The sequence below is a fragment of the Daphnia pulicaria genome, chromosome 6 (genome assembly GCF_021234035.1).
Source record: "Daphnia pulicaria isolate SC F1-1A chromosome 6, SC_F0-13Bv2, whole genome shotgun sequence".
NCBI classification, from domain to species: Eukaryota; Metazoa; Arthropoda; class Branchiopoda; order Diplostraca; family Daphniidae; genus Daphnia; species Daphnia pulicaria.
In genome coordinates this window covers 24180725-24195155 of record NC_060918.1, presented here as the reverse complement: position 1 = coordinate 24195155, position 14431 = coordinate 24180725, and the positions used below count along the sequence as shown (strand labels likewise).

Below are 14431 nucleotides of genomic sequence, written 5' to 3'. Positions count from 1 at the left end.
GCGGACAAAGTTTGGACAAGGTTTTCCCTGCATCGTCATAGAGGCAACGCGATGTAAACATGTAGAGATAGACGTCATATACGAGGAGAAAGAAAAAGAAAACTAGCTGTTCTTCAAAGGGGTAAAATAGGCATAAAAGCCCATTACAGTTCGAAACTCCTTTAGTGCACGAGAGAAGACGAGCATGAAGATGGGGAAAAAGGACCTTTGCTGCTTCTTTTTGCTTCCCTTTGTAGTGTACATATAGCTTCAAGAAGTAAGAGTACATTTACATTTACTTTACCTCTGGGACTAAGATCATTGTCGGCCAGGTAAAAGGGTCCGTGTCGGACGAGGATCTCGTGAGTGATGATGGCGAATGAATAGACATCTCCTTTGGGTGTTCCCTCCGGTGGCGGGCGTTCGATGCGCAGCAGTTCGGGTGCCGTCCACAACTTGCCTGTATATATACAAGATATGATGTGTGCAAGCATGATAATAATAAGTCTATAACGCATGTAGACAGCATCTCTCCTTATATTCGGGGAATAACCAAAATGAAAAGCGAATGATGAGCTAGAGAGCGCACTACAGTGCAGAATTAAATGCGGCAAAATGAAATAGTTTAGCAGCTTGGATACACCGTCAAGTGTATTATAGCCTTGATAAGTCTATTGCGCTTATTTCCCTTTTGACAGCGGGCGTCGGAAGCCAAGGCCCAAAGGGTTTCTTGCACGTGCTGCAACTTCGTCTTCTTCTTCTGCGTATGTTATATAGGCTATGTGTACTGTACGCAAAGTTAGCTCTTGAATCTCGATACGAAACCCCCTCTTTATAGTCTCAACATATATCGAGGACCGAAAAGATATCCAATCGAATAGAAGGGATAAATGTAAGAGCGGCTTCGATACGATAGTCACAAATTGGGAAGTGGTCAGACCGGAAATAGATTTTCCAGCTGGCAGAGACGGAGTCCAGTCAACGGAAGCCGAGCGCTGCATCATGATGTAGAGAGAAGAGAGTGCGAATCTACTCAATTGATGTGTCGCAAACAGGATGCGACTACTCCAATCAGCAATTGACACGTCCAAAGTCACGTTTGAAAGGATTGACGCTCGTGAGACAATGAAATAAAACCCGCAGCAGAAATCCTCCCCAAAAAAGAAAACGACTGAAATAGAACTGAAATAATATAGACAGCGACGCGAAGCATCAAGTGCGTCGACATTGTTCTAGACGTTCTTCAAGACATACGTATAAGATGAACAACCTACGTGAAACCAGACAAGAGAGTGGAACTTCTTACGCTTCCAGTAGGCGTACGAGTTTTGATCATCATTGGCGTCGTCGCCGGCGGCGGCCACACGCAGAGAATGGAGCCCGAAATCGGTGACTTTGAGCACGAAACGACTGTCCACCACGCAGTTGCTCGACTTGAGGTTTCCGTGAGAGCGGATTTCCGACGAATGAATGTAGGCCATCGCCTAGATAGAAGACACAGCACCAGCAACGTGAACAGATGAAAGTCGAATCGATCAGCCAATGGAAGACCAGAGAGACCATCAAATATAGACAAGCATTTTAGAGGAAAATCTCGTTAAACATTTACCAAATCTAAGCATTTTATAAGGATCTAAACATCTATGAGAGATTTATTTATGCAATGCACAAAGGCATTGGGAGATGCCATTGACGGATGGTTGACACTGAATATTTCAAGCTGTAGAACTCGGTGAACCGCGGCCGGAACGATCGATCCCGGTCGAGAAATTCCCTTTTCTCGACTGCGCCGCAATGTTTAGGTGGTAACCACAAAGACAGGCGGCCATCACGTTCCGTCTATTCGCGAAAACTAACAAGACACGAATGTGCTGTGTGCACAAACGACCTGCTGAATCCCCCCTATTGATCCGCGCTGGCCTTTCTGCGGTAAGTAACTCAGAGATGGCAACAGAAGAATGAATGGAGGGGGAACAAAAATTCGATTCACTTTTTTTCCACCCTTTCCGGCTTTCCCCCAGCAAATATTTTTTTTTTCTTAAATTTTATTATTTTCTTTTTGTTTAAGGCCTTGGTTACTTTGGCGATGTCGTGTATCAAACTGCGGCGGAACATGGCGTCCAACTGGATCTGGTCATTCTCCAAGATGTCCTCAAGGGAGCCTCTGGGACAGTACTCGGTGAGGAGGCAACAATGAGGAGCTGTGACGCTGGCGCCAATGAAGCGCACCAAATGATCGTGAGTCACATCTTTCATCTAAACGAGAAAGAGAGAGGAGACAAAAAAGAATAAAAAAAGAACAAAAGCGACTGGCTGAATAAGAGGAGAGAAAAAGCCAGAATAACGGGAGCCAGTATATATGCTCATCGAGACGAGGAGAGAGAGCAATGATGCAACTTAATCATATCACGACATGATTCAATTTGAATACACGATCAGCGTCCGTCCATTCCGCGACCTTACCCGCTTCAGTTCCAGCAGCAAAGGTCGATTGAGTTCCACTTTTGCTCTTGGGATTGCTTTGACGGCCACAACCATGCCCTTGATACGCCAAAGGAAAAAAAGAAAAAAGAGAGTAAATATAAAGTGACATTTTATAAGGTACATATAGCAGCTAAAGTTAGAATAGCAGATATCAAGTGGCTGCTATACTGATGAGAAATAATGATCAAAGTGAAAACGACATTATGTCTCGTGCGGTCTATTCTTTATATAGTAGGTATAGTACGTCAAAGTCAGAGACGATTGGATTATTTCGGTCTAGGATTTATTTTTGGACTATCGGTATACCTATTCTTTTGGCTTTAGCGCAAGGCGAGCGCAAACTTAATTGACCTACTTTGTAGTTGGCAATTTGAATGAATAGCTGCTTGTCGGACGGGAAGTTCCCTGTCGTCTCGGTCGACAGGTTGCTCTGAAATAGACAAAAAGAAAATCAGGGCTGGGTTATCGATTTCCGTCGCCAATATACAAAAAAGGAAAAATCACGTAGAAAGTTCCAGAATGTGTCAAGTGCACGGGACGCGCGTTATTTAACCCCCAAAAAGTTGATACGAAACTTATGTTTTTGACGAAGGACTAAAATGCCTGTAGGGTGATATGTATTTGTATGTACCAGTATGCTGTTGCGCCCGATGGACAACCGGCTGCCGAACTTGCCAACGCCACTGGGTCCTCCAGCAGCTCCTCCGCTGGACCGGCCGGTCCTATCTCCGCTGAAGAGGACGACTTCGTTCCACGCAATTTTCCAAGTCATCGAAGCTATTTCAGCCTCCTCCTTGTAGTGCCTTGGGTTCAACGTATTACGTCAACGTCAGAACACAAACAATAACAACAGCAAACCAAAGAGTATAATATGTAGCAATCAAGTTGAGCGCAAAGAGAAACAAGATGATGATGACTCCAACAGTTTCTGACACAATAAACGTACACTAATATGTCCGTATATTAACAAAGAAGAAGAGACACAAAAGACAAAGCCATTCGTACACTGATGGAGCTTAAGAGGGGGACTACACAGTGCACACACACACACACACATTGCCATCATATGTATATACTATACCATGTATAATGTATACTGTTTTTTTGTTAAAGCCCAGCAAAGACCGAGGAACGGGTAAAGAATAATAGAAGAGGGTAGTGCAGTGTTGTTGTCGTGGATAAGCCGATCGGATCGTTACTATACAAAAGCGCATACGTAATAAGCAGCCATCAGAAGCCAAAGCAGCCTAAAAGGCGGTTATCAATTAATTCATCAACTAATTTAGTTCCGTCTGACATAATAATCAAGGCTGTTGACTCAAACTTCCGACTACGTGTATGACAAACAAACCGTTTGTCTGAACGTCGAAAAAAAACGAATTGATTTTACGCTACTGTTTTTATTTTTAATAAGTTCTGTATTAGATGCATTGGCATAATGTTTTTAAGGGACTTTCTAAAAGATGACCAGCACTAGCACGTGAAACAAGAACGAAACAATCGCAACTATAGGCTCTAATGAAATTATAAATGGAACAGAAAATTCTCGTTTCCTTTTTTGTTTCTTTTTTTCTTTTTGAGATAATCGATTTTTATTGGGACTTTTACGATGTCATTGGCTGGAGATGCGTGCGCCCCCTGCCCCTCTTTTCCTTTGACCCAATCACATTAACAAAATTGAGTCTCTTGACTGAAGTTCGCTCCGGATGCATTACTGAGCAAACTCAATTGATGCCAAGGTCGATCTATGAAGTAAATCAATCAAAGGCTTCTTCAGATACGAGTGGCACAGCAATCAAAGATGTCAAAAATTAAATTTTAAAAAGGGAGTTATGTGGAAAATATTGGGAAAAACAAATGAAAAGAATTCAGCCAACAGAACGACAATGCGCAGTCAAAGTTCTCCCGTATCATTTTATACCTGTAAATGAAAGCAGAAGTGATGATGAGGACTACGACGACCGACGAGAGTACGATGGTGACGATTACATAAATTGGCATCGCTGGACGACAGAAATAAGAATAGAATTATTTTTAAAAAAGCAAATAGCATAATAATCAGTCATTCCAAATCCACGGCGTTTATCTTGTCACGCGGGATAAACGGCCATTTTCTTTTCTGGAAACAGTCAGCGACATCTATATATCGTGATAAAAACAACATTCTACGAAACTGGTCTCCGCCAGCAACTATTATCGGCCCATCACGCCTTTCGATCCATAAGAAATTCAAATTGAAATACGGTATCTTGTCATTTTGAATCCAGAATGGAATTTTGTTCCGGGAAAAAACCCTCAGTAAAGTCTATCGTGATTTCACTTTCTAACTTTCGGAATTAATTTCACGCTAAACGAGCAATGAGTAAAATTTGTGCACCCGACGATTTCCAACACCAATCACGCGCCATCTTCCGCGAGAAAATGCATTTTGTCCCGCTGAACGACGGCACAGCCGGGAGAGCGCGTTCAAAAACGGTGGACGTGCTCTACCCCAAGTCCGCAATAATACAACTTATTGCGACTGATTTTCGTGCGTATATAAGCCAGGACCTAAATGACTATAGATTTTATAAACCAATTCCAACCGGAGTCAAAATGACCGGAAAAATTGGACTATAGACGTGGAAGGGTTATAAAGTTCAATTGGTTTTAATCCGGATGAAGACTTACTATTATCGGGGCATTTCGTATTATCAAATCCGCACGGAGGCGTATCAGGAGGAGGACCGTTTCTGTCTCCCGCCCAGTGAATGCGACGGCCTGGAACGTCCACAAGTTGTTTGGAAACGCCATAGCAATTGGCCACAACCTAATAGCAGCATGAAACAATAAATTGTCCATTAGTAAAAACTAAAGCTATTCCTTGCTACTCCATGAACAGTCGCTGACAAATTGTTGGCAAATGGATCAGGATAGATCTTTCGACGCTGAACTGACGCCAATCATTTATCAAGCCGTCACCCGCCTTTCTCCCCCCGGCCATTCGACTTAGATGGAAATATATACAATAACAGCTTGGCGTCTGCCCATTTGCTTTGATTGCTATCTAGCGGTGATCTTTCGTTTCCCCATCTGGTTTCCAATCAAGAAAATAAACTAGAAAAGGTCACATTCACATGCGGAACTCGTTTTCCTTTTTCCGAGGAAGTTTCAGGGGACGATGAATGGCAATTTCTCCGCGACTAAAAGTAATCGTTCTTCTTCGCCTGACAAGTCGGCCATTTATTTTTCATTCCCTTTTCCCGTTCCTCCTTCCGATCCATCCATCAGCAACTTTTCTGACGTAACGTGAATCGTTTCACTCAGTCACAGTCGGCAACTTTGTTCAAAAACTGCCAAGAGCCGTCTGCACGTCGGAATTATATCTCCAAGTGACAGTCATAATTCTGATTAACTACTTAAATAACAAATTTGTTTCTTACTTCCATAATAAGACAAGTTATATCATTCACCGAGAGTTGCTGGGGAACAGAACTAGTCTTTATTATAACGAAAAACGTTGACGAATAAAATACCTGGAAAATTCCTGTTATTGGATCCATGTCAAGGAGGGAGTAGTCGGCATTGCGGTCTCCGTTCTCGTCCATGCTGACATTGCCGCTGATTCCTTCAGTATAAACACACAAACAGAGAATTGTTTGACAATAAATCAAAGTTATATCGCGAACAGAGTCGTCAGAATAATAGATCCATCGTATCAAAGCCGCTATAGTAGCATCTTTACTCAGTTTGTCGATACAAATTTCCCGGGAAATTCGGTTGCGCAGCAACGGAAAATTTGACTTAGAGAGGAAGCGAGAAAGCCGTAACAAAGTTACACTGTTCATTTTGAAGGGAAATAAACTTTGAAAGGAAGACTTATACTACCTAGGTAGTCTTACACGTATCGGCAATACACACATCATGTTTTGCGCAACTTTTGGGTTTGAAGTCGGATACCTAGTATATATAGTATATAGTACTGTGTGGGCCTACGTGATCATTGTACGGTGGATTCATTACTATCTGTGTCGATCCCGTTGTGTGCCGTTATTTCTTCGAGTCTAGAAAAAGGAGGGGAAAGAGCAATGATCCATCAAATGTTGGAGTCCATACCTGCTGAAGTTCACGTTCGGGAATAACGTGGGCAAGTAAGTTCTCGTCCCACATTTCCCGGCCGGAACGTGATATATGGCTGGATATCATATCGGAACTATAATAGCTATACCACGTTGCTGCCTCTCTATATCCTAGACTGCGGTGACCAGGCAATGTTTGCTGATGGGCCACTTTTTCTTTCTCTCTCTCTGGTGTTTGACTTCCCCACGGAGTCATTCGTGAAAAAACTCAATCAGCCAAAACAAGGTGACCTATCACGGATTTCCCATCAGGGTATTCGTCGGGAGGGAAAGACGCCGAGTTTGCCCGTCTTGATTAAGACCATCAAGTTTGACTGAGCTGCTGTTTTCTCAAATTCCTATATCAAAGGCTTTGTTTATATAGCCTATATAAGCGATGTGGAATTCAAACTGAGCGCGGCACATTGCAAGGAAGGAATGGGTTCAGCATGGCCGAGGGCCATCAATGATTGACGAAAGTACCAACAAACGTGCGACCCCACATTCGGGAAGTGATGGCCGTTCCGTTGGAAACGTCTCCGCCGGCCGCCAGCGTCTCGTTCAGGGCCTGTATAATATCAAACAAAGCGCTTTTATACACCAAACAAAAACAGGATTGGATCATATATATATAAAGGGTGGAGATGAGGACGAAAATAGAAGGACGTATAGCTGCCTGCCGCCGGGCTGCCGGGATGACTTACAATGGCGTAGAGAAGCACGGCCTCGTGAAAGGCTGCCACGAAGGGATCGACTGGATCCTCGTCGTACGTGTAGTTGAATTCTTCTCGGGCGATTCGTTTAACTTCGTCGCTAAAGTCGCGGTATTGTTCCGTGTCCGGGACCCTCGCCGACACGGTCAACAGTGCCTCCTGTACATAAACAAATAGGGTCATCCATATGTTGATGATGTAATCTAAACCCGGGACGCCAAGCACATGCTCCGCATAATATGATGGCCAAACTTACGTAGGCTCGTTTGGACCGTTGGTTCCGTTCCTCCGTTTCGTTCTTGTTGTACCAGGGCTTCAGCGTCACGTTGTTGCTGTTGGTCATGACGTGAATACCGACCAGGAAAATAAAAATGACTTCACGTAAATTCGGCAGCTCACCGCTGAATGGAGTACAACGAACATAACCCAAATCAAGAAATAACTGCCGCGGGATTCATTAGTATACTTCGTTAACAAGGATTTGACAGCCAACTGACGTTCTGAGTAGTAGTAGTAGATGTGTACGTCCAAGAAGAAATATCTAATTATACGTACGTGGAAATCTGCTGTTCAGATATTGGAAAATCACGTTTATTTTGTAGCTAGGAATGGGGGACGAAATCTTGGAGCCGCCTGACGCAATAAGCGCATTATAAATGAACGACGACTTCAACGTTTTTCAATGGAAAAAAAAAACAAAAAAGATTCGATTTTCCCTTGAATAGAGAAGTTCAATAAGCTCGTCAAGGCTGATAAACTTGATGAAGAAGGTGGTCTACATGCAGTACAGTTGCGCGACTGCTGTACAACACCAATACCCTGTATACTCCACCCAAAGAACCCAATCTGCTGTTGCTATATGTTATTTGTACTGCTCCAAATCCAGCAGCCAGGATGTGGATATTTATACATCTGTTCTGTGCTGAGTCCGGCTCGGACCAATCTCATTCACAGTTGATGCTATTTTATTTTCTCAAAAACGTTTGTTATGATTGGTTTCGTTTTCGTGTTTCGAGTTGAGACACATTCCATCACCTTGGCAACGCTAAAACGACGCGGCGGAGACCAAATAAATAGCAGATAGGAAATTGATCAATTGGACGAACGCGTATATAGACGAGGCGAAAATAAGCAGGAAGTATATAGAGCTATAGAGAGAATGCGGTAGACGATGAGTCGAATAAAGGAAATAAACCTGTTGCGCAGTTCGATGTTGAAGAAAACGTATTCGCCGCTAGCCACCATGTTGAGTTCTTCCGCCGCCAGCATGATCTCTTTGATCTTGCGAGGTGCGGCGCACAGGACCACGACTTTCATATTGGACGGCCGAAGAAGAAGGACAGTCCCATCATGCGAAAAGAGAAAATATAATGCATAAGGGAAATATATAATGGAAACGGAAGAAAGTAATTGAATATCGACAAAAAAAGAGAGAACGGCGGAAGAAGAGCAAATTAGAAGTCGGGATCATTTTTCCCCGTCACTGACGTTGTTGCTGGGTGTAATGGACGCAATACATTGTGTACACTGCAGTGAAGGGTGCATGAAGGGAATTAAGAGAGCTGACTTCCTGGACTTACTTCGTGATCGCTCGCCAATGTGGAGCAGCAATTGAGTGAAGTTGACGCTGCTATTTGTCTCGTCGAAACTTTTGTGGATCGACTTGTGTCTCTGCTTCTCCAGCTGGCTGTAAACGGCCGCCAAAGCAAAGTGACACGGAGAATTGCCGGCGCCTTTGCCGACGTCGTGGTTGTGGAACAACATGCCCACCACTCGCCAGTCGAATCGCGCCAAAATTTGAACCATGACAGCACCGACTTCCCTGTTGTTGGATAACGTTTGTGAGTAAAGATTAAGATGAGTAATCTTTTCGATTATAAACCAGATTCTTCTTATTACGGCAAGCTAATTACAGTTCACAAGAAATAATCTCAGTTTGAAAAGGTCTTTTCATTAGTACTATGAAATGTCGGTTGAATATTAAGAAAAAGTTCCTGGAAATAATATCTGATGAAGACGACTTCCTAATTAAGAAGAATCAGAAATGCGTTCATCTGTACAACCTGTAAGAACCCATCATGCGCGTCAGGAGCGGATAGTTGGGCTGCTTGTGAGTGAAACCGTCAGCCTGGGCGGCAGCTGTCAGGAGCGGAATGTTCCATACGCCCGCATATTTGGCTACCGGAGAAATGACGTATTCGCATACCGGTCCCAAAAACACATCTGTCGAATTCATAGGTTACCATGCGATGTTACCAGGAATCCAGGAAGAAAAAAAAATTAATTGTGTGTTAGTTCGTAATGGGGGAAAAAAAAAGATGGAAAAGATTTAAAAAAAAACAAAACAAATAAAAGATTGCAAATATAAAACGTCTGCCATGGCAGAACTCGCTCAATCATATCCCTTTTTTCTAATAGCTTATTTACCAACGATAGATTAACGAGATTGAGTGGGTCTGCCCAACAAACCCGAGAATGACAAAACGGCTTTGGCGATCCGTCCTGGATATTATCTATGAAACGACAAGCTATTCTGTCGTAACAAATGAACATGTCAATATTTAAAAGCAATAGGTTTTGGGCTTCCACAAGTGAGAGCGATAAGTCAGCAGCAACCCTATACATATATTATTACTTACCGGTAACCTGGAAACAAGAGTGAAGATCAACAAAAAAGAAGAAGAGCTAACCGATCGGATTGAAACTGGGGGTTGTTTTCCGTACTGATCAATATCCCACAAACCTTAGTGATACCTTATAGCGAGGAGAAAACATTTTCCAATTTCAAAAAGTAGTTTAATTAAGAATTGAAGCTTTGGTCCTTCCTGACGTGCTCTAAATCCTTGGTAATCCCTTATGTATCTACATCAGTCTATTCTCCAGTCTACTGTAACATAAATATTACGTAGAAAGATGTAATAACCTCAGGCGAAAATTCTAATCGAAAAGAACTTTCAGAATTGTAAACGAGAGAAACAAAAAGATTTAGTTACAAAAGCTATACGGCGTATTATAAAACAAAAAAGTGAAATATTTCGCAAGAGCTTTTACTTGTTCTTTCGTCTTTCAATCCGAAAACAAAAGAGAAAGAAATAAAGAGGATGTTACACGTGTAAGTACTTCTCGGATTCAATTACAAAAAAAAGAAGCCGTAAAAATTCGTCGAATTTTTTTTTCGCTCGCATTTTGCATTTTTTCCCATGCTGTGGGGTGGAACGATGACGAAATGTCTGCAAATAAAAATGCGGAGATCGACGGAGGTCGCAAGCTCGTCATAACGCGCAATGCATCGACAATGCAAGATGCGGATTGAATTTATGCAAGGCCGATGCTAGGGGAACTAATATCAAGGTCTCAAAAGGAAAAAAAGAAAAGGGAAAACAAAGTAATGAGGTGCACCACTACAAAACCTATGGATTTGCTGTTGTAGAGGTCGATGGCTTCCAGTGGTCCGTAGATGGAGGAGCACTTGGAATCACGATTTACAATTTGAATTCGCCAGCCGGACAAAGGGCCGCTGCTGTTGCCACTGCTACTCCGTTCGATGGTCCTGGCTGCTAGATGGATGGCCGGAAGGATTTTGAACAGCGAGAATTGATGTTCGGGATCGTTGGGAGCCAGAACGGCTAACCGTATCACTTTAGCCTGAGGAACGAATCTAGGAGGTCGGCCAACTGGGTGAGGATCGGATGGAAAACTTGTGTCGATCGAAGTCTTCGACAAAACGTCGAATTCCGGCGCTGCATTGACTTGTCGGAAGCGAGAGATAAGCGATCCTGCTGGGGCGATTGTTTGAAAACGAGTAGCGTGGTTAAAGCGGCTCAACTCATGGCGCACTGGAGGATCCGGTCGCTGCTGCAGTGCAACACTCATCGCCACGAAGGCAATCAATCCACAAGCGCACATGTTCCACAACAGTTTATGTAGTCGCGGATTCTTCATTTTTAAGTATGATTCATTCAGGCAGAACCGCGGGCGTTCCAACACACATATGCAGCAGCTAAATAGTCACGAACAAAGCGTTTGGGGCTTCGTCGCAGGGAAACCCACTTATTCAACAACAGCACGAGCGCGTCTTTATAGACCTTTCCTTTTGTTTCATCAAAGTCTCTACGGGCTCCTCTTGAGATTTCTTTCTAGCCTTCCAGAATATCCTGAGCTGAATATTTCCACAGCTGGAACACAAACAGCAGGAAGAGTGGAAGATGATTAAAAAGAATAATAACAGATATAAGTTGAGTTCACACTGGAAGTGTTCATATAGTAGTCTAACAACTGCGAGTCTGCGACAGATTTCTTACCATGCACTCCACTTCAACCCTTTCAAATTTTCGTTCACTCACGGCAAGGATGCCACTTTCCGCTATTCTACCGCAAGTGAATAAATCCCGTCACTTTTATGTCTAGAATTTTTCCCCAAGAATCGCATTGCACTCTCGAGATGCAGCTAATAATATCTCCTTTGCCCCACTCTATAGCACTTATTGCGAAAGTCAACGATCGGAACGAAGTCGAGAGACCCGCGACTTTTAAGGATCCTGAACTTTTTCACCCACCAAGATAATATCACTCTACGAATTTTAGCGCGTGCCTTTTTATCGCTAGGCTACACTTTGCTGCTATATATAAATATAGGGGGTGGAATTCGAGATAAGACAAAGATATGTCGAGGAATGAGCATATAGGAAAGAAATCCCATATATATATCCAATATCCTCGACGGACAGGCGAAAGCACGGCCAATATTCACACGATTCTCGCTCTTCCTCCTTGTAGATTCTTTACGCCGTGAAATCATTTCCCTTTTCTTTTTATTTCGGAGAGAAGATCCTTCTTTACAGAGTGCCAATATACAGCTGGGGTATTGACATCCCTAAAAGATCCTATTCACTACCATGTTATTATTTTTTGGGGTAAAACTAAAGCAGTGCAATATAGTGAGAACAAATCCAGTTGTGCGGAATGATACGCTATACGTTACGGGATATTATGATAAAAATAAATTTATTGTTTTTTTCGCGGTTGCTGCGACGCCATTTGATAGGCCTACAGCACGGTCCATTAATTCAGGTTGCCAGCCCAGGATCCGGGTGTGTTTTTTATTTCGACGGCATTGTCCATTGAAGTCTGTCTAACTGACAAGTAGAATAACGGACTCCGGGATATGAATAACAGATAAGTAGCCTGTGAGTTTTTTTTTACGGCTCTGGTCCAGGTTCAAGTCCCATATGGAGAGAAGATAACAAGTCCTCGAGTTACTAAAGTAGGACCAGAGAAAGGAGGAACCCGAAGAACTTTAAATTTACCGATCCCAGCAGTTTGCGGGCGTCGCTACTTTAAACTTTAATTCTCTGCTTCCCGGGTGACAGCAGGCGCTATATAGAAAAAGCGGAACCACTTGAATCACCAAAGGTTATAGGCGAAAATAACCGAAGACTAGCACTATCAAAGTTTACTAACAAAAATATCAAAAGTTGTGGAACGGATCGGGAGCGATCCATTAAAATGAAGTCCGAGAGTTCATGCGGCTAGAAATAGAAATAAGACAACTTGATCTACCGTGATTTATAGTTATCTAGGGCGAAGCTTATTCCGCGAGTCCAATCATGGAACGTAGAAACTTCCACAATTCCACACAGAGTTGGAGAGGAAAATCAATCTTGTCACACTCACCTAAAGGAAAAACCCAACGAAAGCAAAAGTATCAAATCAAACTTTAGTTATTACTAGATATGAACCGAGCGACGTGACAACGCTACCAAAGCCGCGGATGATCAAAAAACAAAACTGGATGCTGGTATTGGAGGACAACGACGACCGGTTGATCCAGCCGCTGATGAAGTACTGAAGACTGGGCAGGGCGAACCACAAGAGTGCGTCTCTAACGCGGACGACATGCAATGCTATGGGAAAAACGGGTGGGGAGAAAGATATGAAGATCGAAAGAAGAAACAGCGCAGGCGGACGTCGATTCCTGCTTTTTACACGGGATCTCGACAGTCTATATAAGACGGCGCCTCTCGTTTCTCCAAACAACCGAAAACAAACACAGCACAGCACACACACTGGTTGACTAAATGTTACGGGCCTTGGTTCAGCACGCCTTCATCATATCGCCCGCTGAAGCCTACTGTGTAAGAGAGAGAAGGAGAAAACTAAATCCTCAAACCACTTTGTATATGTACCCCTATAAGACCTACTACCAGGACGATCGATAAATTTGTATGCCAAACATTAAAGAAGTACAGCACACAAAATTAATTTTGAACAATAAACTGTTGGGCACCGACAATTTGAATCGAGGGAGTATAGATTAAAAAGCAATAGTATCCATATACGTATTGGTCTCATCAATCAATTTGAAAAGAAATAAAAATTGGGTCTGGATTTATGCTCTTCGAAACGAAAACAGATCAAGGCAAACATAATCAACTAGACTAAAAAAGCCACGAAACTAGATTGCACTGCACAACGGAGGTTTCGTTTTCATAGTAGTTTCTAAAACTTTCAATCTTGTTTTATAAACCTTTTTTTTTTTTTCATGGCAGAGATCGATGAAATAGTCCTAAAGGCGAAAAAAAAATAGGTCTCGCCTACTTCGCTTAATAAGTAGCGGGGGTGAAACGGAACATCTCTGGCAGGTTTACATCATTTATCCATTTTCAGTTGAACGGCATCGAAAAAAGTGATTTGTCGAAACAAAGGTCGTTAATCGACTCCACTTTGAACAAAAGAGAAAAATATTTAGATTGCGGTAGAAACAACAAGCGAGAGTCTTTTAACCGCTATCGAATAACATTAACTGTTGCGCGGATGTCCCCAGCCGCTGGAAATGGTTTTCTTTTATAACAAGACGGCTGCAGTCAGCCAAATAAATGAATCACTGATCTCAACATTTTGTTTAAAAGTCGCTTTTCCCTTTTTTTTCTCAATGGGTTGGAAAACAAAGTTAAATTTGTCGAAAATAAAAACGTAGCGCAATCACTCCGGATATGGCAGTCAAGTGAAACTATAGCATTGACATCAAACCATCCACGTATATGTATTATACACTCTAGCCGTGTAAACACATTAGAAACGCTTGACTTACTCATTTCTTTATATCTCTTTCCAGTTAGCGAAGGGAATCTGCGTTTGTCTTTGTCTAACTGCTCGTTA

General features: G+C 42.6%; 1 protein-coding gene across 1 annotated transcript; it reads right to left on the bottom strand.

Annotated features, from left to right (window-relative positions):
* Nucleotides 1–278: 278 nt before the first annotated feature.
* Nucleotides 279–13122, bottom strand: LOC124342227 (receptor-type guanylate cyclase gcy-28-like; the record flags this gene model as incomplete). The annotated part of the gene is made up of 17 exons (XM_046795190.1): nucleotides 13001–13122; nucleotides 10684–11448; nucleotides 9337–9496; nucleotides 8854–9095; nucleotides 8469–8583; nucleotides 7530–7605; nucleotides 7265–7432; nucleotides 7044–7128; nucleotides 5979–6070; nucleotides 5134–5272; nucleotides 4385–4466; nucleotides 3095–3266; nucleotides 2819–2893; nucleotides 2443–2520; nucleotides 2059–2235; nucleotides 1286–1463; nucleotides 279–439 (listed from the first exon to the last, which is right to left on the bottom strand). Coding segments are annotated over exons 2-17 (2532 nt in total), but the record flags the coding sequence as incomplete, so codon positions are not given.
* Between the last annotated feature and the right edge of the window lie 1309 nt (nucleotides 13123–14431).